This window comes from Lactuca sativa, chromosome 4 (assembly GCF_002870075.4).
Source record: "Lactuca sativa cultivar Salinas chromosome 4, Lsat_Salinas_v11, whole genome shotgun sequence".
NCBI classification, from domain to species: domain Eukaryota; kingdom Viridiplantae; phylum Streptophyta; class Magnoliopsida; order Asterales; family Asteraceae; genus Lactuca; species Lactuca sativa.
The window spans coordinates 322,123,982-322,147,790 of NC_056626.2; the positions used below are offsets into that span (position 1 = coordinate 322,123,982).

The following is a 23,809-nucleotide window of genomic DNA, read 5'->3' on the forward strand; positions in this document are numbered from 1 at the left end:
ACCGGGGCTGTTTGCCGACAATCCCTCGCATAGTACCCCTCCTTTCTACACTAGCGCCATGCACCACCGGACCTACACACTCCGGTGTGACCCTTCCCACAATTCCCACAAGTGTGGTTGCTCTGATCTCCCAATCTAGAATCAATGGTCTTGGACCGTTTCGGTGCCGGCTGCGACTGCACCGGAGCCTGCCTCTGCTCTCGCAACTGCAACTCAATCTCCAACTCACGCCGCCTGGCGGCCTCCTGCAACTCCAACAAGGTCTCGCACCTCTGCATAGCCACAAACTGCCTGATATCCCTCTTGAGCATACTCAGATATCGGGACATCTGAGCCTGCTCCGAGGCGAACTCAAGGCAAAACATCTCCTTCTCAGTGAAAATCCGGGTGATCTCCGTCACCGACTCCGAGTCCTGCTTCAGCTCCAGGAACTCCTAATCCAACCTCTCTCTCTCAACCGGTGGAACATAACGAGTGCCAAACATCTCCCGGAACTGATCCCAAGAAACCGTAGCTCTCTGTGCATCCGAATATGACCCCGTAGACAACCTCCACCAATCCTTCGCACCGAGCATTAACAGGTTCAGCACGCGTCTCACCCTCTGATCCGCAGGACACGAACATGTGAAGAAACAGCCCTCCACATCTGACAAGCATCTCATAGCCACTATCGGATCTTGAACTCCATCAAAAGTAGGAGGCTTCGTATTATCGAAGTCCCGATACTGAAAACCTCGACAGGCTCCTCCCCCTGCCGCTGCCACAGCCGATGCGGCTGCCGCGACCGCTGTCTCTGCAATAGTTGCATAACGCTCATCGAAATACTCAACCATGGCGGTCTTGATCGACCCAAACAGTTCTGGCAACTCAGCCCGGAACATCATAGCAACCTCATCATGTAGGATTTCCCGAATCCTAGCGTCCAACTCATCCGTACTCATCTGACCGATGACCTCGGGTGGCACCGACCCACCCTGACCGTCCTCTCCTTCTCCCGATCTTGACCCGGATCCACTCCCAGAATGCCTCGTAACCACCATACTGAAAAAAAAAACACCACCAGATCTAAGATACTTCCCACTAACCCGGGAACCAACTCCCAACCCAACCCTAGGGGTCGTGACTTCCTTGATACGCGTATGGGTCCTGTGCTTTCAGTAGTACGTGCCCATACTACCTTCCACACCTACCCATAGTTAAATCAAGTATCACCACAACACCCTAATGAAAAACATACATAACAAGCACTCAACCCTCACTCCTAGAGGAAAACAGGAAATCTCCCATAGAAGGAACCCTAGGCTAATAGGCATCATAAATCAGGCAACATTATCATGAAATCCTGAAGATCCCTAGCCTAGTACTAGCATGTTGTTCTATCAAAGCTCAAAAACAAATATCATGTATGGTATTTTGGGGTTACTTAATGGCTCCGGCTGATCGTACCTCCGCGTCCTCCTTTACTTATTTTGAAAACCATTTTAAATTCTCTTTTGAAAAATCCCCTTGATTTGAGACTGGATTCACACGAATGTTCCTCCAATTCACTCAAACCGAGGCTCTGATACCCACTTGTAACATCTAATAAATTCAAGCCAATTTAAACTTTTCAAAAACAACCCAGTTTCATTAAGTTATTACAAAAAGGTTTCAACACAATTATTTATCAAAGTCTTCCCAGAACCATATCATAAAACAAAATCATGAGGAGTGGTACAATCACGCCTTCGCCTTGCCACGGTCTCCTGAAGTACCTGAAAAACATTAATCCACAATTGTAAGCCCGAAATCTTAGTGAGATACCCCCAAAATACCAACCACATATACCACGCATAACATAACATAACCAACAGAATAGCCATGCACTTCGGGTCTATTGTGTGACTGGTCCGCCGCACCGGGCCTTCAGACCACCTGGTCCACCCTCCGAGTCTAGCCATATCCATTGAGTCTGTAGTGTGGTTGGTCCGCCCGCACCGGGCCTTCAACCCACCTGGTCCACTCTCTGAGTCTACTGTATGACTGGTCTGCCCGCACCAGGCCTTCAGTCGGCCTGGCCTACTCTCCGAGCCTCAGTACGTCTGGTCCGCCCTCGTAGGGCCTACAGCCTATCCGGACCGTTCGTTGGGCCTTCAGAATATCCGGTCCGCCCTGGGTATGTTGGCCTACAGCACAAAGCAGGTCCCGCCTCAACCCAACCTCGGTCAAATAACCATGTGCACATAAACATATAATCATATAGAAATTCACAATTAATCAATCAATCTAGCAGATCACATACATAGCACATCCCTACCAGGGTACCGACCTAACCGGTCACTAGCATAGCATCATCCTATAATCCAGGATACCGACCCTAACCATGTCTCTAACACATACCATCCTAGGATGCAACATAGCAAAGCAATAACATAACAAACAACTACCCGGATTTCCATCCAATAAAGGGCCGGCCTTGGTGCCATAGACCCTTTCGATATAGTGAGGATAACTCACCTCGCAACTACCGACTGCCAAGATAAGACCGAGCTGCTCCGACCACTGACACGATCTCCACCACTAGCCAACACCAACACTGAACTCAAAACAAATGCCAACAATTACCAAAATGCCCCTGTAAGTCAACTGGTCAACCCTTGGTCAATGTCAAAGTCAAAGTCAACCTCCTTACTGACTCTATTCATCGAGTCATCCCGCTGACTCGTCGAGTCCCCATGCTCAGAACTTCCCCATCTGCGACTCAACTCACTGAGTCACCCCGAGACTCGCCGAGTCCCACAACTCTGAGTCCCCTCGCACTCAACTCACTGAGTCCTCCCTTGACTCACCGATTCACCGCTCAACCAGAAGAAGGTTAGGACCTCACGACCAGACTCGTCGAGTCCAAGAACAGACTCGCCGACTCCAAGGCTATCTTCAACCAACTCGCCGAGTTGTTCTTCCAACTCGCCGAGTTCCTGCCCATCTTCAAGCAACTCGCCGAGTACACCTTTGTGACTCGTTGAGTACCTCTAGATCTTAATCTACACAGAAGCTTTCTAGGCCATGCAAATGATCCAAACCACAGATCTACCCTTCTACAACCGATCCATCACGTAAAGTGGCAAACTTTACGTGAATCCAAAGAGATCTAGGCATATAACACTCTAGGGTTAGGGTTTGGGACAAGATGGCTTCACTAATCACTCAAGAACAGGGACTTTAATGCACTCTAGACCTTCTCCATTCCTAATCTAAGGTAGCAACCTTAAATCTTGTGACAACCCGAAGTTCGTTTCATCAATTGTAACCCGTTCCGTTAATAAATTCTTCGTTTTCAAATTCGTTTCCGTTTACGCTATTAAATTAAGTCATTAATTTGAGACTTCTATTATGACTTAATGGGTGTCCTAACGCATTTAGAACTCTTATTAACACCCCATTTTAGTAATCGGAAATATTTTAGAATCGACCATATCGGGTTACAACAACTTGATTGGGTGTGACCAAAAGCCTCGTCTAACGTCGGTATCGGGTAGAATTCCACCATGTCCCAAACTTGGAACATATTTAAAGTTGATTAAGCTTCTATTTGAAGCTTTTGCACTCTCTCACTACTCTCTCTCTAACCTCTCTCCTCAAATCCAAACTTAAGGTCCAAAATCATCAAATTAAGGCTCCAATTCATCAAGGTAACTCCGCTAACTCATAGATCAGCATCCTTAGCTTTCAAATTCGTGATTAAGCTTTGAAAAAGGACCATATTTATGTGTTTATGGCCCTGGAACATTCTTGGGCCGTGAACACACATAAAAGGGGTTTTTGAGCCTTAAAACCCTACCAAACCACCTTTGGAGCTTAGATATGGCTAAATGACTTAATGGAACGGACTTAGAACACCTTGAACTTAACTTTTGGGGAGTAAACTTGAGTTTACTACCCAAGAACATGCTTGGTCCGTAAACTCATTACCATGGGGAGTAAACTCAATTTCAAGTGTTTAAATGCCACTTAAACACACCAATAGCCTTGGATTAAATTCTACAACCAACCACAATCGATTTAGGGGCCTTAAACATGATGAAAACCCTCCCTTTAGGAGTTCACGGCCATAAACCCCCCAAGGATGGGTTCCTGGGCCGTAAACTCATAAACACAAGTCAAATGATGCCCTAAATTCATTCTAAGGCTTGTATAATTGGTTTGAAACACATGTGATTGATCTAGGGCCACAAAATCATGTAAGGAATAGTTACATAGGAGCTTACGGCCGTAAACTCATAGTTTATAGCCGTAAACTCCATTTGGTAATGTCCTTGATGGTTAAACTCATTCCTATGCCTTAGATTAAATCATAGCAACCTTTCCCAAGTGTTATTTGACCATTTAGCAACATAAAACCCCTTATCCATGAGTTCACGGCCGTGAACTCATGTGGAGTTGGTCTTAGGGCCGAAATCTCCATAAGGAGTTTACTCTTGAAGAGTAAACACATTATCCAAGCCATATACGTCCGTAGATGTCACCCGGGTCACTCCAAACACTTGGATTGAAGTGTTTTCTTGTATTGGAGTGTATAATCATATCTAATTAGTGAATTAAAATCTAATTAGATACATTTGTATATCATTTCATATTACATAGGAGCCTCGTGCGTTATCAAGCCCCGGACCGACACTTAGCATCCAAACCGTCACGTTTTCTCGTCTGGTGAATTCATACCCCTACCCTTTTTCAAAGTTTGTCACTGTTTTCAGGGGGGAATACAAGCGAAGTACAAGGAATACTTGTACTCAAAAACTTGTTTTACATGTGTTGTGTTTTATATTTCATATGCTTTTAACATTGACAATCATAACAGATAACTGTTTGAACTTACAGAACACAATACCGTATTATTTGTGAAAAACGTTATAAAATGTTGTATTTTATATTTTCACAAATGTTTTTCCACATTATATCAGTTAAAAGCTTAACATTTGAACCTGAACATGAAACTTAATACACTATTTTGTCCTCGGTAACACTCCACAGAGATACGCGAGTAGAGGATCATAGTTTGTAACAGGATATTTCTGTATTATTACAAGTAAATTTGTTATTCCTATAAATTGGAGACATGTCCTCGGTGAACACTCCACAGAGATACGCGAGTGAAGGACTGCACCGGTAACCAGAATCTCTTAGATAGGGAGCGTGACTTGAGTGTATAGATCTATACGGGGCTGGCTACCCCGCACCTGGCTGCTAGCTACAGCCGAACCGAAAGGTTCAAGGGTGACGAAATTCATAAAGTGATTTGGACTACTTATTGCCATATCTAGTCTATCATATGGTTATGGAACTCGCAATTTGGATAACAGAGATTTACTTTATAGTAATAATGGATTTAGTAACTAGTTTACTTTGTACTTATTAGTTTTATATACGTGTTAAAACTAGTATATTTCACAAGGATAACCAGGTTTCAGTATACATCTCTTACATTACATTTCAGATCGGTAACCAACATTTAGGAAAATATGGGATTTTCCTGGGATAACATTTGTACATAACCAGAATCGTGTAACAAATAAGATAACTAAAATTTACAGTTCACAAGGGCAACCATGTTTTCAGTGTACATCTTTTACATTACATTTTGGATTTGATAACCAACTATTAAGAAAATATGGGATTTTCTTGGTGCGTAACTTTTTCAGAAAACATAAAGGAACTTGTACATTTTCAGAAAACAAAACCGCTTATGAACTCACCAGCTTTTTGCTCATTTTCAAACTGCTTGTATTCTTAGGTCCGCATTAGACAGGTACCCGATGATCCTTTTGGCGAAGATGGAGTGCGTAGACGACTCGTCTTACTTTTGTTCATATATACTATGTATAACACTTGTACAGCTTCACTTTCAAACAAATGTAAAATTTTATATGTAATGTAATGGTTGTTTACTTTTCTTACTATGTACATTGGTTATGATATTCAACATGAAGTCACCTCCGCCCCGGAACGTTTCCGCCCTGGGTTTCGGTGTGTGATAGATCTAACCTCCAAACTCAAAACACCACATTCTATCTTTTCCAAAAACTACAAAATGATGAATAATAGCCCAAGCAACAAAATAATACCTTAAAGGAAAGCTCCAACAGAAGGGAAATCCGAATCCTTGCAAAGCCCCTTGCTCCAAGCCTCTTAGCTTTCCAAAATCTCTTCTCCAAGGTTCAAAAGCTCTTTAATCACTCATAAACGCACCTTAGGGTCTTCTGGACTTCAAGAGGGGGTAAGGAGGCTGGGGAGAGGGCATAATGTCCTTTAAATAGGGCTCATCCTCCGAAATTAGGGTTTTCTCCAATCAGCACCAACTCGTCGAGTCCAGCCGCCGACTCGCCGAGTTGGCCACTTAACACGCGACCCTACTCGCCGAGTCCACCCATGGACTCGCCGAGTTGCCCTTTCACATTTACACTTTGAACCCTGAACTTGCACTCCTGAACTCGGGATGTTACACCCATCATAAGGAATCATGGATCATTAGCCCATATTATAAGAATGAATGATTTACACAATCAATCCCTATATATTTAATTAGTCTCTTTTGACCACAAAATTAATTGCAAATTAATTATTGATCAATACTAATTAAATAATATGATTTCATATTAATATATTATGACTAATAATATATCAATAAATCATACATATCCTCTTCTCAAAGTCCAAATTGTTCCGGTGAAGTGCAACCCAATGGACCATGCTAAATCGAGTCAAGTACATACCAAATATAGTTATGGACTTAGACACCTTATCCAACAGGATCGTTGTTAATAGTGATACTTGATAAACGTATTACATTTGTGTCCTTATACCTAATATACATATTCAGGGCTCAAGTGTTAGGAATGTTATATCTTAATGTGGTTAAACAATTTTCTTTGACCAAACATTTATAAAGGCCATTATTAGGTATGGTATGAATTATATATGAGGCATAAGTATTCAATATGGAATTTTATTCCTCTTATGTGTTGAGAGTTAAACATATAAGGAACATTGTTAAAAGTTGAAAACTAAATGAGAATGATTACAATTCATATCTTATGTTTAACATGACGCATGTGAAAAAGTGATAACTGATAACTTACCTGATACATCAATTAAAGCTTTGAGCTCTTAGGGAATTGGATGTCGTTGAACAACACTTTGTCATTTGTTATTGGGGTCGGTGACATATTGTTAGACATTCACCACTATCTATATAAATCTATAATTAGTCTTGTACAAGTGGAATATTGAAAGATATTTATGCTCAATAATCATATTAGAATAATATTACTAATAACGTATGATCTCAAACGGAACACTAAAAATAGATTATTTATAAGAATTTAATTTTTGATAAATATTCACAACTCTTATAATTTATTGGAAATTATTTAATTTGTGATAATACTAGTTTTCAATGTCAAGTATCATAAAATATCATAAGGTGTTGTTTATCAAGTCATTAGCATCTTTTTAGACTAGAAAAATTATTATCTTTTAGCAAAAGGGATAAATGTTTTATGTATTATAAAATCTTAAATGAAAATTTTGATAGATTTTATCTTTTTTATGTCTCCAGAACCATGGATTTGAATGGGAGATAATGCTTGATTTATTTTACTTAGTTTATTAAAGGATGCATGCTTTAGAAGCATGTATTTATATAATAATTAAGTATAGGATTTTAGACATATAGGAAAGTATTAAAGTGTTAAGATCTAATGGCTAAAAGAAATGACTTAAAGTCTTTCATTTGGTTTCTCTTTTGCTTCCTAAAAAGTCGTATACACCTATCTCTTTCTCTCAATTCTCTCTACTTCATAAAGGGTTAAAAGAATACTTACGTCCATGCTCTTTTTAAGTCACACCGTTTTTTCTCTTAAAGCTTAAGAGTTAGACCTAGTTTTTATTAAGTTGGTTATTGTTGGTGTCATACTTTGGAGGATTTCTTCTTGCACTTTTGCCTTCTCCATAGCCTCCTTTTGATAATGCAAAGACGCCGTAAGTTGTTTATCTTTTTCCCTCTATGGTTGTGAAATATTTCTTTTTCTTGCAAGATGACCCTTGCTGGGAATACAATAGTTATATGTTTATTCAAGATTTTAAAGTTTTTGTTGTCGTTTTTAGTGTTTTTAGAAACTGATTTTTGAATAAAACCCAACAATTGTTTATGTGATCTCACATGCATGAGATCATTTTAAAAAAACAATGTCTTAATTTATCCTAATCATTAGATTTAGACAATATAAAGCTAAAAACAAGGTGATAAACATTTGGTTTAAGCCTCCCCCCACTCTGAATGTACAAGCGCCGCATACAAAAAGGTGATGCGTTGTGTTCCATATGTGAACACACATCACATACCAATAAGTTCACACCACATTCAAAGAACTAAGGTTTGGGTTTCCAACCACAAACGCATTGTGTAAGCAGAAGCAACGTATTGCGTAGATTGATCAGAAACAACTTATTCTTAAAACTTTAACTCATTTTCAGTTATAAAACGATTTATTAAAATTTTTTAAAATTATGGTGACTTAGTCTAATCACTCCACATTCATGTAAATAGGTTAACACGAAATAGATTGGAAATCAAAGTGAAAGACACATGAATAAGGCGCTCTGATGCAATTTTGGGGTTATAGGGACACAAAGAAGCCACAAAAGTTACATCAAAAGCAATAAAAAATAATCCAATAATCCAAAAGAGGATAACAAGTTCAATCAGATCTAATGAAACTAAACATAAACGGGGATTCAAGATTATATACCCTTATAGTTTTTGTCTTGTGTGTTCTAACCAGTGGAACGGATGATTAGGATCGAAACTAAGATTCCTCTTTTGTAGTCGCACCCAAAGAGCAATACGACAACCACCTGATAGATCTCTAGATGATGAACATACATGAGCACCAAACCCTAATAGAATTAGGCTTCTGATCTTCAAACACATAATGAGCTCGAAAAAATTGTGTCGTGACGAGAGGCAAATTGGGATATTGAGAGTGGAGAGATGCTTAAATCAAATGGGATGTATTGTGTAACCCTAGATCCAATTTTGGCACTCTTATTTATAAGGGTAGGACCGTAGGATTTAGGTGGTGTTTGGCTTAGCTTTTAAATAGCCAAAAGTCCTTTTAGAAAAAGATCATAGACAAAAGATGTTTGGTAAAAGACTTTTAAAAGCTACTTTTGGATTTTGCAAAGAAGGAAAATCAACTTTTTGGAAAAGTCAGGAAAACCTGACTTTTTGTAACTTTTCCAAAAAGATCTTTTGACCTCTAAAAAGCTAAACCAAACACCCCCTTAGTCCGGATAATTATTTGGTCATTAAATACTAATCTATAAGATTTGACTTTCAAACCTTTAAACTTTACTCATTTAAGTTCTATAAATATCTATTGATTTATTAATCAATTATATATTAAAAAATCAGACCTGATAAACTAATATGTCAATAATAGTTTAGACTGTCCATATAACCCAAAAAACTTTATTATTAATAATAATATTATCAAACTGTTTTAATGCGCGGTCACTATTTTCCTACATAAAATTTACCCTTGAAAAGCTTTCTTAGTCCATTGGAAACCAAGATCGCTATATTATGGCAAAACACATCCTTATCTAATCATTTTACTGCAAGCACTTTTACAAACAAAATTGATTGTGCATTCCAAGAACATTTTGTCGATATGATAGTTCAAGATCATTTCTAGGATATGTTTAGTCATAAAAAAATTAGTTTAAGAAAAACGAAGTTGGTCAATATGATAGGCATACATCATTGAAATCTGATGATTGTTGTGTTTTAATGTCTAGGTAATACATGTTCATGCATAAATTATAAATCCATTCCAAGTCTTGAGAGTTATTAGAAAGTGGTTTTAGATAAAATTTTGAAAACATGGGTGTAAACATCAACGTTTTCTAAACAAAAATCACATACAACATATTTTACGAAATCACTAGCATCTTGATTTGATTAAACTAAAACTCATTTCCATGGTTTTTTAATGCATCCACACATTTTTAAATGAAATTATCTATTATTCCCTTCGTAGGGATTAGAAAATCAAATATAAATGTAGGATTGAGCAAAAATCGAAACCAAAAAAACCAAAAAAATTGCATAAACCGAAACCGGAAAACCGAAACCAAAATAAAAACCAACGGTGCGGTTTTTAGTTTTGTAAAAACCGAAAATCTTCGGTGTGGTGCGGTTCCTAGTCATGTAAAAACCGCAATGAACCGAACCGCACCGTACCGTGTGTGTGTGTGTGTGTATATATATATATATATATATATATATATATATATATATATATATATATATATATATATATTGTTGTTATTTGTAAGAACCAAGAACTCGTGACAATTAACATTTCTATAAATATAAATACTTATCTTATCAGATAGTGATTTTATATTTTTAAGCTTATATTTAGTGATATTTATAAGTACAAATAATGTTTGATATTTTTTAACATTTAAATATGAAGTACTATCGATTATAGCATCATTTTTATGAATACATTAATTGATATTATCTCATATAAATGTGTAACAATATTATATTTAGTTCGTATTATATTAGAGCATTAGAAACATCTTAGATAAATGGTTATATTATTTGATTTCAAACCAATAAGTGATGGTATCATAAAAAAACTGAACCGCAAAAAACCAAAAGCCAAAACAAAAATAAAATAATAATAATAATAATAATAATAATAATAATAATAATAATAATAACTGACAAAAAACCGCAAAAAAAAAACCGAACAATAAAAAACCGAAAAAACCGAACCGTATAAAAGCCAAAAGGTGTGGTTTCTAAACTTCAAAAAATCGAAGTTGCAGTTTTCAGTTCGTTTTTGGGCAAAAACCGTACCGAACCGCACCATTGTCACCCCTATACAAATGTAATAGTTGTATCCCTAAAATTCCATGAATATCTCTCTTTCTCTTTCACCATAAAATCAAAAACCCACACCACGGATGCCTATAAATCACCGGATTCCTCTCTTCTCTGATGGTTCTTCCTGACGCAAACCTGACAACCTTTTCCTCTCTATGATATGGACTCCCTAAACCTTCTCCTGATGCAGTGTGCAACGTGTTCTAGTTAAGAAATCACGAGGGTTTGAAAAACCTAGATCAATAGCTCCTTGATTAGCAACATGTTCGTTGTTGTACCTCTAAACCTTTCTTCACTCATTAGCAACATGTTCTGATTAAACAATAAATTCACAGCCACGGTCAATGTGAATGCCTACTAATTTCTCAAGGTTATAAAGATGCTTCCATTATTTGTTTTAGTTGGAGAATCGAAGTCTTCAACATTTTCATCAATAATTGGGATCAATAATAAATAGGATTAATGTATGTATTTCTGATATTGTAGTGCAGTGATTTCATATATTACTCTTTTTTTATTCAACTCGAAGAATTTATCATCGATTTGTCAAGTCTTTTGGGAAGCACCACCATTTTATGTTTGTGGGGCTGGTGCAAATAAGATTTATTCTGCTATGGTTTCGTATAATGCTTTGTTATAATTAATTATACTTCAAATTTAAATAAAGGGCATAACTGTCAATTTCTTTTAAAATTATGTCCATGTATAAAAAAACCAGTGGAAATACCAACTCTCGTATTTATTATTATTATTATTCAGATAATCAATACATTTTCAGATTTCTAACATCACAGTAAACTGATACCATATCTATTAAACCATAATAGATCAACATTTCCGCGTCATTGAAACAGTAACATTGACGAACGTTGTCTTCTCTTTTGACATTCGATCCGCAAGTATATTCTTATACCTTAGAAAGACCTCCTCTATTATAGACTCTCCGAAGTGACTTAAAAGCATAGGTTCAGCCACTGCTCTCATATATTTGGCCACATTGTATGCTCTTTCCGCATACTTCGGTGGATTTGGACAATTGTCTGCATATGCATCCCAATTAACTTCAGAAACCTCCAATCGATCAATTATGAATGATCCTTCTTTCTCAACTTCGGTACTGACTTCTTTAGCACTAGGAGCATATTGTGGAATGTCAAAGGAGTCCATTTTACCTTCTTCTATGAGTCCCTGCTTACAAGAACTTAATAATGAGTACTTGTCCATATTAAAAAAAAAAAAAAAACATAAACTTGTCACTTGTTAGTCAATTAAACAATATGTTGTACGTATGACATCGTTTTCCAACTCTATTTGTTTGTTTTTCTAATATTAAGAAACATGAAACTTGTTAAACTTATTTAAATTCAAATCCCGCTATATCAAATTGGAAATTTGGGCACTCATGAGTGTAATTTCATATCCATAATATTAAAAAAGATATTAGAAAATATGTCATGAATAAATCAATGCCATTAATTTTTATTCTTCAAAACCAAATTTCAATTAAATATTTAATTATTTAAGGAAAAATTATTTTCGGTTCGAATACTATCAGGTGTCTATAAACTAAAATTTGTAAGTTAGGAGGAGGTTAAGTTTTATTGGGAATAATTATTAATGTGAGAACTTAACAATTGATTGGAATCGTTGGATTAGCAAAAATAAATGGCCTAGATTAACAGTAGTATTATTGTTTACTTGTTATTAAATATCATTTTCTTCAGTAAATATATTTAATTGAGGGTATTTTTCAACTTTCATTTTTCATTAGTGACCTTTAGCGTTTATCAATTTAAAAACTAAAAATATTATTGTCATCGTAGCCATATAACTCCCTTTTAAAATTTGTATCAAATATTTAAATTGGAAACCATGCATCCAAGATATTTAAAGTAAAACATTGAAACGTTGAAAATTGAAATTAACTTGAAAAGATAAGATAATTAGTAGTATACAGTATTATAGAATTAAATCTTTTTTTCAAAGAAACTTTAATATTCATTTTCCGAATTATATATTAAAACTTACTATAGAATATACACTAATTATATAATCTGTATTTAATTTAATTGCATCTATGTTTAAGTATTAAATCGTCTGTTTCTAATTTGGTTTGTGATTGCTAGATTTTGTTTTTACATGATGACGTCGTTTTTCTAATTTTAGTTTGCCCTTTAGTTGAGATTTTAATAACTAAATTTGGTTCATTTTAATTTAAGAATATGAATATTCCCTTTTACTAACTAACTACTAATCAATCATAGTCATATTATTAATTATCATCATGGTATGTTTCTACATTCTCACGACAAAAAAGCCAAGTTTTACCTCTAAAACCATGTCGTTTAGGGCCATCGCTAAGAGCTCCCAAATGTAACAACATTCTTTGCTCCGAGGGTCAGAACTTCTTCTCCCTAGTATCGTCAAAACCATACGACCACCACTTACCATCTCCTTCGCACGACAACTGAGAAAAACGAGGAAATCTTTGTGAAATTGCTCGCGATATGCTTTTATGACACTTGTTGGGCTTGTTGCTGACATATATATGTTCCCTTTGTTTGTGTTATGAAATTCAGGAACCTGCTCAAAAAAGATTCATTAGTACAACTATTCATGAGAGAGAGAGAGAGAGAGAGAGAGAGAGAGAGAGAGAGAGAGAGAGAGAGAGAGAGAGAGAGAGACCTGGGACAACCACATGAGACTGTAGGAAGAGTGGAAAAAATGAATGCTGTTGCTGGGAAAAAGCCTGGTATAAAATGATCCAGCGACACCAGAAAAGTAGCAAGGTGGAGAAGACGTAGTGGAGGTAATTTGTGTTGTTATGTTCAAATGGAATTTTGATAGGGAATCAAAAATGGCATTGAAATCATTATTTGGCAGATCATTCAGATATATTTGCATTTCAGGCAATTGAACATGACCTACTTTCTGGGTTATCTTGTCTAAGATCTTTATGAACTCCGATGCCACCAGTAAAGTGTTTGATCCAGATGAGCACCCAAGATCCGCCATGGTTAGGGCTTTAGGGAAGTTCATAGCATCGTAAAGATTTGTCAAAGCTTCTTCCATTATGGGTTTTGTCATTGATATGACGATTCTCTATTACAAAACAAGTTTTAATTAATAAACGTTGTTAATTTCCTTTCACACACACACACACACACACACACACACATATATATATATATATATATATATGTCGCATGTATGGAAGGGATAGGATAGTATGAATTGCACCTGAAGAAGGGAATTGTTGGAATAGCTATAATCTCCATCGCCACCATTCATATGAAGCACCTGAGTGACTTCCATGTCTCTCGAAAATGAGAAAAATGATACTCTACTCTTCTTCTTGGAATGCGTCTATTTATAGATGAAGTCAAAAATATTTTTAATCTATTATTTGTTTGTGATTGTTATATTTTATTCTTGTCCTCTTTGTGGTCCAGCGTCCACCTTGTCACTTTTTTAATAAATTTTGGTGTTAAAAAAATTTGTTATATTTTAGAATTGTTCTTTTCAAAAATAGAATAGTTGGTATGATATGTTAATTAAATATTTTGAGAACTTGTTAATATTAGATAAATCTTAGAATATGTATTTATCATATTGTTGTACTTATCGTGTTTCTCATCTCTCCTAGTTTACAGGAGATTAGTTTGTATCAACTAAATATAAATATACACACTCAACCTCATTCAGAGGTGTGGTTAATTTAATAGTTTCTATATGGTATCAGCCTCTCTCTATCCCTCCCTCAGATCACTGATTTCTTCTTAAACCCTAAAAACCACCGATCTTTTTCTCCTCGTACCTGAAAATGGTTACGTCTTCATCTGATGATGGTACTTTTCCAATGAATATCATTCTTCACATGATCCTAGTTAAGTTGGGATCCGCCAATTACCTGCTCTGGAAAAACCAGATGCTCCCTCTTTTCTCCTATCAGAAACTCTCCGCTCACATTAACGGCAGTACTGCCCCTTCCGCCACAATTACAGTTGAAGACAAGTCCATTCCCAATCTGTTACTTGAAAACTGGCATGATAGTGATCAGCGTGTCGTCATTTTACTCAACTCCTCATTGACTGAGGAAGTTGCGGCTGAGGTTTTGGGTCTTACCACAGCTCGCGACATATGGGTCACCTTAGAATCTGCCTACAGTAATTCGTCTGTAGAGAGGATTCATTCTCTAAGGGATTCCCTTCGCACCCTCTCTAAGGGATCTTCTTTTGTTTCAGAGTTTGGTCGCAATTTCAAAATAGTGTATGACAAACTCGCTGCCATTGGGCAGCCGGTAGATTAGATGGACAAGCTCCACGGGTTCCTTTGTGGTTTAGGAGCCCCGTTTGAAACATTTTCTACTGCCATTCGCACGTCAAAGCCTTCTCCTGCTTTTCGAGATCTTCTCTCTCAGGCTGAAAGCCATGAGATGTTTCTCAAGTCTCTTCACAGCTCTGTCACGCCCCCTGTTGTTTTTCTGTCCCAACAAAATAGATCTGGTTCCAACAGAGGACGACAACAAGGTTTTTCAAGGGGAAATCATGGAGGAAATCAGAATGGGGGAAGAGGGTGTGGTGGTCGCCGTCCACCCCACTGTCAGTTGTGTAGAACCAATGGCCATTATGCCTCCTCATGTCCATCTCTTTCCACCTATGCATCTAATGCACCTTCATCAGATGCACTCTTAGCTCAAGCCTTTACATCTCAATGCCATGTTAATTAAGGGAATCCAAACTGGTATGTGGATTCGGGTGCCACAGCTCACATGACACCCTCCACCGAAAACACTTCTCATTCGGCCCCACATCACTATAATATGAAAGTTTTTTTTGGCAATGGTCATAAGTTACCTATTTCTCACATTGTTCACTCTCATATTTCAAATAAATTATTACTTCATGATGTTCTGGTCATCCCAAAGTTAATCAAAAATCTTTTGTCAATTAGTAAACTCACAATGGACCATCCAGTTGATGTCTTATTTTCTCAACCCTTCTTTAACATTCAGGACAGGGTAACAAAACAAGTGATAGCACGCGGCCTATGTGAGGATGGATTATATGTTCTTAGAGATGCTTCAATGGCCCTGATGGCAACTTCTGGTGTCTCAAGAAAAGCTTCTTTTGACTTATGGCATAATCGTTTAGGACATATTCATTTTGATGTTATTAGTTCTCTTAATAAACTTGGTGTTTTGAATGTCACATCTGTTCTTCCTAAACCTGTTATTTGCAAACCTTGTCAAGTTTCCAAAAGCCAACGCTTACCTTTTGAGTTGAATCCTAAACGTGCATCTCTTCCTTTAGATTTGGTTCGTTGTGATTTATGGGGACCGGCTCCAGTTTCTTCTGATGATTACTCATATTATGTTGTGTTTGTGGATGACTACTCTCGCTTTACTTGGTTCTATCCGTTAAAATCCAAAATGGGTTTTATGCAGTTTTAAAATCTTTCATTACTATTGTGCAAACTCAACTGTCTCGAAAGATTAAAATTTTCCAAAGTGACGTAGGAACAGAATTTGTAAATCACACGGTCCGTCAAATATTTGAAGAAAACGGTACTTTTCATCAATGTAACACCCATTAAATTTACGCCATATTTAAACTTTTAATACTAACAAAAGAGTCAAATAGTAATTGTTTTTACAAAACATTTCCAATTCATTTATCATCAGAGTGTCCCAAAATAGATTATGAGGATGAGGAGCGGTACGGTCACGCCTTCGCCTTCCCTCGCTCTCCTGAAGTACCTGAAACAATAAACTGAAACTGTAAGCCCGAGGGCTTAGTGAGCTACCCCCAAAATACCAATACCACACTGGCAGAACCATAGCCATAACGATCAATCAAAACAACATATATACTAGGCCATCGGCCGGACTGGTCCGCCCTACTGGGCCTACAGTCTATCTGAATCTATCTCGAGCCTTCAACATGACTGGTCTGCCGTGTGGGCCTACATTCTCCCCGGACCGCTCTGAGGGTGTGTTGGCCTTTAGCTCAAAGCAGGACCGCCTTAACCCAGCCATCAAGTAACTAACCATGTACGCATACTATCATATACTGGCATGTTCACATAGCAAACATATTTATCTCATTGACCATCAATCATAGAGTTTCACTCATAGCTAGTGTATCGACCTAACAGGTCACTAGCATACCAATCCTCACAGGCCATATAAGCATAACATACTATCTATCTCGATTCCAATCCAACAGATCAGAATCTTATGCAACATACCGTAACTACCGAGCTCTAGTATAACGACCATCCTAAGCAGGATAAATTCTAGCAAAGCAATAACATAACACCCATCCTAAACCAGGATGTAATCTAACATGGAAATATCAAGACAACCATCCTGACCCAGGATGTAAACCATAAAGGGCCGACCTTGGTGTCGTAGACCCTATCGATATAGTGAGGATAACTCACCTCGCAGATGTCGATAGAAATGTGAACTCCAACTATCGGGTCACTTGACACCGGCTCCGCCACCTATAACCATAGCACAATATACTCATAAGTTCTTACTCTTATGAGACACCCCATAACCTACTAGTCAATCCATGATCAAGGTCAAAGTCCTTGGTCAAGGTTAACAGTTCATGTTGACTTCAACTCGCCGAGTACACTCAGCGACTTGGTGGCGAGCTGCGGACAGTTGGTCTTCACATGACCAACCTGATGACAATGAAAACAAATCCTCATATCTACTGGAGGGGTGGACTGACGACAATTTGTGGCATAGTGCCCCTCCTTGCCACACTTGTGGCACCCACCTCCAGCTCGACAAACCCCTGAATGAGCCTTGCCACACTTTCCACAAGTACGGATCTGATGACCCCCGGACCGTGTATCAGCGGTTTTAAACCACTTAGGCGCCGGATGAGACTGTGCCGGTGCCTAACGCTGCTCCTTCAGCTGTAGCTCTATCTCCAACTCACGCCGCCGCACAGCTTCCTGTAGGTCCAAGAGGGTATCACATCGCTGAGTAGACACAAACTGACGAATATCCGTCTTGAGCATATTCAGATAACGAGTCATCTGAGACTGCTCTGAAGCAAACTCCGGGCAAAACATAGCCCTCTCCGTGAACATACGGGTAATCTCCATCACGGACACCCCATCCTGTCTCAAGGTTAAAAACTCCTGAGCAAGCCGCTCCCGTTCCACTCGCGGAACATAGCGGGTGCGAAACATATCCCGGAACTACTCCCAGGTAATAGCAGCCCTCTGATCATCAGTATACAACCCAGTCGTTAGCCTCCACCAGTCCTTCGCCCCAAGCCTCAGCAGGTTCAGGGCACACCTGACCTTCTGGTCAGTAGGACATGAACACGTGAAGAAGCATCCCTCCATGTCAGATAACCACCTCATAGCCCGAATTGCATTATGTGTACCATCAAATGTCGGGGGCTTCATGTTGTCGAAGTCCCAGTACTAGAAAGCCCTGCCGGCTCCTCCTCCTCCAATCCCTGCAGCTATTACAGCCGAAGTGGCTGCAGCGGCAACAGCCTCTGCTAGAGCGGCATACCGCTCATCAAAGTACTCGACCATCGCGGTCATAATCGACCCAAACATCTCTGGAAGATGTGCTCGGAATGCAGCAGCAATCTCATCGTGCATGATCTCCCGAATCCGGGCATCCAACTCCTCAGTCCCGATCTGAACCACGGGCTCAGGTGCTATCGGCACCTCCAATCCTCCGTCTCCTGACCCTGATCCTGATCCGGATCCTGATCAGGACCCCGAAGCAACACGTCTCGTCACCAACATACTGCAAACAAGCTCAATGTCTCAAACAAATCATATAATGACGGAAGACCAATTCCCCCCCCCCCCCAAAAAAAAAAAACCCAGGGGTTGTGACTTCATTAATATGTGTATGGGTCCTGGGCTTTCAGTAGTATGGGCCCCTACTACTTTCCACACCTACTCATATTTGTGTCAAGTATCACTACAACGCCTTAAACTGTATTTAACATAATCTGCGCTTAACCCTCACTAACAAGGGACATCGCCTAACTAGTTACTAATCCTGCAGTTCCACACCACTCACATATCCATGAAACTTACATCACCCCCTGCAGCGCTAGTGTACACTGGCTGCACATAGTGTTGGACCCGATAGATTGTCGAATATCCGATCCTACACTAAGGTCGAATCGGACATTCTCAGGCTATAAGATCTTGACTATCCACAGTCGTGGTGCATACACTAAACATCTACAGTAATGATATCAATCCCATATACAAGAAACCCTAGGCTAATAGGTATCATACAATCAGGCCAATCTATCATGCGATTCCTGAAAATACCTAGCCTAGCACTAGCATGCTGTTCTAATCATATCAGAATATCAAATAACTGTATGGTATTTTGGGGCTTACATACAGGCTCCGGCTGATTGTACCTTCTGCATCCTCCATCCTTTATTTTGAAAACCATTTGTAAAACTTATTTCCCAAAAATCTCCTCGGTTTGAGACTGGATTCACACGAGTGTTCCTCCAATTCGTTCAAACCAAGACTCTGATAACAACTTGTAACACCCATAAAATTTACGCCAAATTTAAACTTTTAATACTAACAAAAGAGTCAAATAGTAATTGTTTTTACAAAACATTTCCAATTCATTATCATCAGAGTGTCCCAAAATAGATCATGAGGATGAGGAGCGGTACGGTCACGCCTTCGCCTTTCCTCGCTCTCCTGAAGTACCTGAAACAATAAACTGAAAGTGTAAGCCCGAGGGCTTAGTGAGCTACCCCCAAAATACCAATGCCACACTGACAGAACCATAGCCATAACGATCAATCAAAACAACATATATATATATATATAATGGGCCATCGGCCGGACTGATCCGCCCTACTGGGCCTACAGTCTATCTGAATCTATCCCGAGCCTTCGTCATGACTGGTCCGCCGCGTGGGCCTACAGTCTCCCCGGACTGCTCTGAGGGTGTGTTAGCCTTCAGCACAAAGCAGGACCGCCTCAACCCAGCCATCAAGTAACTAACCATGTACGCATACTAACATATACTGGCATGTTCACATAGCAAACATATCTATCTCATTGACCATCAATCATAGAGTTTCACTCATAGCTAGTGTATCGACCTAACAAGTCACTAACATACCAATCCTTACAGGCCATATAAGCATAACATACTATTGTTGGATTAATGTCTAAGTCCATAACTATATTTGGTAAGACTTGACCCGACCCGGCATGGTCCATTTGGGTTGCATACCATCATGCACTTGAATGAGAGAAATAAGACACTTATGGTTATTAATATATTATAAGTTCTAGTATATTAATAATAAGAATAATAAGATTATTTAATTAGTATTGATCAAGAATTAATCTAGGATTAATTAAGTGATCAAAAGAAGACTAATTAAATATATGGGTTGATTGTGTAAATCATCCATACTTGTATAGTGGGCTAATGCTCCATGGATAATCAAGTTGGGCTAAAACCCATAGGATGGTCCATGGATGCTCCATGGTGTATTTGTACCCATGGATCCAAGGAAATGGAAAGCCATGACAATTAAGAGTTTACCCTAATTGTGTAACTATATAAGCATCTTATTATTGAGGAAAAATTGGCCACTAGAGATAGTGAAGAAAGGGCTAGCCGATTTTGATGAGTGTAGAATTCTCTCAAGTCATTCCAAGTGTTTTGATGATTGTGATTCCATTTGAGGTGTCACACTTGGGGCACTAAGCACTCAAGCTTCATGAAGACTTACTACACCAAAAAGGTATGTATTCTATCCTACTATATCCATTGTTTTATATGCTAGATTAGGATAATACCTTGGAAGTTCTTATTTGCATGTATAATAGAGAAAACATAGATCCAAGGTATTTAGGGTTGCATGTACACTTAGGAAGTGTTAGAATGCTCAAAACCCTACAGTGGTATCAGAGCCACGGGTTGTTTTCTGTTATATTGATGCAAATATTTTATTTTCAAAGTTGAAAAAAAAAATGAAAAAAAAACATGAAGTTTGTCAAATTTTAAGATAATTACTTGTTCTTGTGAAAAACTAATTATTTGTAAAATTTGAATAATGTGCTTTATGAGTTGAATTAGGTCAAATTTAATAAAAGATAAAATAATATGATTATTTTATTAGTTTTAAAAGTTTGATCTAAAGAGTTTTATTTTTTTTTGAAACCTCCATAAGTTATGGATATGAAAAGGTTTTTAAAAAAAATTGATTCAAAGTTTTATGGAGTTACAAAAAAATTTGGTGTTAATGTTTTAAAGGATTCCATAACTTAAGAATAAGTTATGGATCACCAAAAGTTTTTTGTGTTACCTTATTTTATGAGTGAATTTAGATTAATGAATAAAATTATGTGATAGTTGGTTTTAATCCAAATTAATCTAAAAGAAGTTCATAAAATGTGTTTATGTAACTTATAAGTCACATTTATGAATCTTAAAACTCATAAAAGTTGGCAAAGGTTACAAAAAATGAAGAGTCTAGTTCTAATTAAATGGCTTTATGACTCCATAACTTGTCCTCAAGTTATGGAGGACCAAGAGTCTCTTCATTTAATAAAATAAAATAAAAAAAAAAGTGTAACCTTAATTAATTCCATAAGTTATAAAATAAAGAAAAGTTAATTCTTTTATTAGTTTAAAGTCTTCCATAACTTGTCCTCAAGTTATGGAACTTGAAGAGTTTTTGGATTAAAACTACTTTAAACACATAAGTTATGGAATTAATTAGTTTTGAATAGTTTCAAAACTTGCCCTCAAGTTTTGGAATTTGTAAAGTTTTCTCTAATGAATACTTTAATTCCAAGTTAGCCCTTAGAATTTTAAAAGTTAAAATTCAACCCTTATACTTTATAATATTATAAGTTAATAATATATATATGTATAAGAGTAAAGTCAGTCTTACCGCTAGTACGCCTCATTCACGAAGCCGGTCTATAAGGTGGGTATAAGGTTGTTGCCTATAAAATGGCAACTTAATGGGTGTCCACTCTCACCCACCGCTTGCTTGACCGGTGGAGGGTCGTTAGCCGAACGGGTTTGACAGGACTATAATTCTCCCTTCATTAAAAGTATTAATGAAAATACTAAGTAACTAAACTTTTAATAATACCCAATCTTAGTTACTTAGGAAAAATGTGAATAAGGTGCTAATCCATGAAATTACACTTTACACTTTGTCTAAGTCGTTAGTGGAGCGTGTGTGGTTAACCGGCACACTAACTTGGACTTAACAAGGTAGGTAAAGGGTGACTTAATATTTATCATAGTATCGATGGAGCGTGTGTGGTTAACCGGCACATCGATTGAGGGGTAATTTATTAAGGGTACCAAGTGATTTGCATGGTTACTTCACACCTTGTTTTGTGATCCTCGGCATCCCAGTCACAAAACCTGAAGGGCACACTCGAGATTGAAACATGCCTTTGAAAAGTTCAATGAATCTCAAAGATCTAGGAGTTTCAAAACCAATTAAAACCTAATTATACATTTCGTTTATCTTGGTGGAAATTGGTGAATCGTCATTCACCTACCTTCAAATATTCTATAGCTTGGATTACGGCATACCTCTTCTAAGTTATAAAATAGTTTGTTGGGTTCTAGCCTTAATATTTCATATTGGGTGTTATATTAAGGACTTTAAATCAACTATCTTGAATATCTCCCAAAAGATGTCTGGTATAGACACCTATGATCTTCCCAAATCTCTTGAAACAAGGTTTCCTAATGAAGATGATGTCCCATGGATATCATACTTCTTTCTCCTCCTCCAACTATTCTCCCTAACCCACAAGTTCTTGAAAAGTTTAAGGTCACTCAAGCCCTATTGGCAAGGCAAGGTCTAGGTGTGATCACATCTTGGAGATGTAGTCACATATTGACAAGCCGGGAGAGTTGGGTGTCAAAGTCTTGAGAAAGTTGGTGGTTCAATCACTTTCTAAGTCACATAGTGAGTTCCTTTGGGACACCTATGAAACAGACTATGACAAGACCCTTAATGATCTTATCTATTTGCTAAGATCAACTTCCTAAAACTTTATGGACATTGACAATGATGACATTGGATATCCAGTAAAGCATTCTCTTCCCAATGGAAAGGGATCGGCTATAGTCAACTCGGTTGACCAAATGGTAAAGAGAAAAGCTAAGTCTGTGATAGTCCTGTGTACCATTATCAAAGGGTCCATATGTTTGTATTGCCAAAGAAAGGGCATTGGTTGCGAAGCTGCCAAATTTACCTAAGGATGTTAAAGTCAATAAGTTTGACTCTACTTCAGGTAAATTCCACTATCTAACTCTGTTAAGTTTCTATTCTGAGATTCTTGATACATGATGTGACTGGGTCACATGGAGATGTTTTAAGAATCAAAGGAAAAAAAGTGAAGAAACTTAAAGAAAGAATATGCTGAATCTGATCGCGTAGATGGATTTCTATCGCATAGTTTGAAAAATCGGATTCTTGAGCTACTTCTTAGGAGTTATGAGATATTGCCTAGGAATAGATAACAACAAGTTCTCATATGGATTGTAAGGATAAGTTTTTTCCGCAAAGTTTTAAAATAAAATTTTTTGATTTTATTTATTTTAAAATATCCTTACGATGGCATTTGAGGAAAAATTGTTGCTTATATAATTCCGTTAAGAGCAAGAGTGGAAATATGAAATTGATTCTTTCATTTGTGGTAATGTCTAAATTTACCAAATAAGGAAAGATTCTCATCATCCAAGGTTCAATTGGACCGGAACTTGGAATCATGCAAGTTGTATAGCATGATGAATGAGAACTTTCAAGTTTTGGAAAATTAAGACTAATTACTTGTTCACATGGA

General features: G+C 37.7%; 1 protein-coding gene across 1 annotated transcript; it reads right to left on the reverse strand.

Annotated features, from left to right (window-relative positions):
- Positions 1 to 11,660: 11,660 nt before the first annotated feature.
- LOC111908277 (S-adenosyl-L-methionine:benzoic acid/salicylic acid carboxyl methyltransferase 3) lies at positions 11,661 to 14,276 on the reverse strand. The gene is made up of 4 exons (XM_023904105.3): positions 14,183 to 14,276; positions 13,628 to 14,044; positions 13,271 to 13,525; positions 11,661 to 12,130 (listed from the first exon to the last, which is right to left on the reverse strand). The coding sequence occupies exons 1-4, from the start codon at positions 14,255 to 14,257 to the stop codon at positions 11,771 to 11,773; spliced, it is 1,107 nt and encodes a 368-aa protein (XP_023759873.1). The 5' UTR covers positions 14,258 to 14,276; the 3' UTR covers positions 11,661 to 11,770.
- Positions 14,277 to 23,809: the final 9,533 nt, after the last annotated feature.

Bases quoted from the DNA above. Each gene is read 5' to 3' on its own strand.
- LOC111908277 (XM_023904105.3), bottom strand. From the start codon at position 14,257: ATGGAAGTCACTCAGGTGCTTCATATGAATGGTGGCGATGGAGATTAT. The intron at 14,045-14,182 runs GTGCAATTCATA...GTTTTGTAATAG, and splicing joins CCAACAATTCCCTTCTTCAG to AGAATCGTCATATCAATGAC. The intron at 13,526-13,627 runs GTCTCTCTCTCT...TTTTTTGAGCAG, and splicing joins GTCTCATGTGGTTGTCCCAG to GTTCCTGAATTTCATAACAC.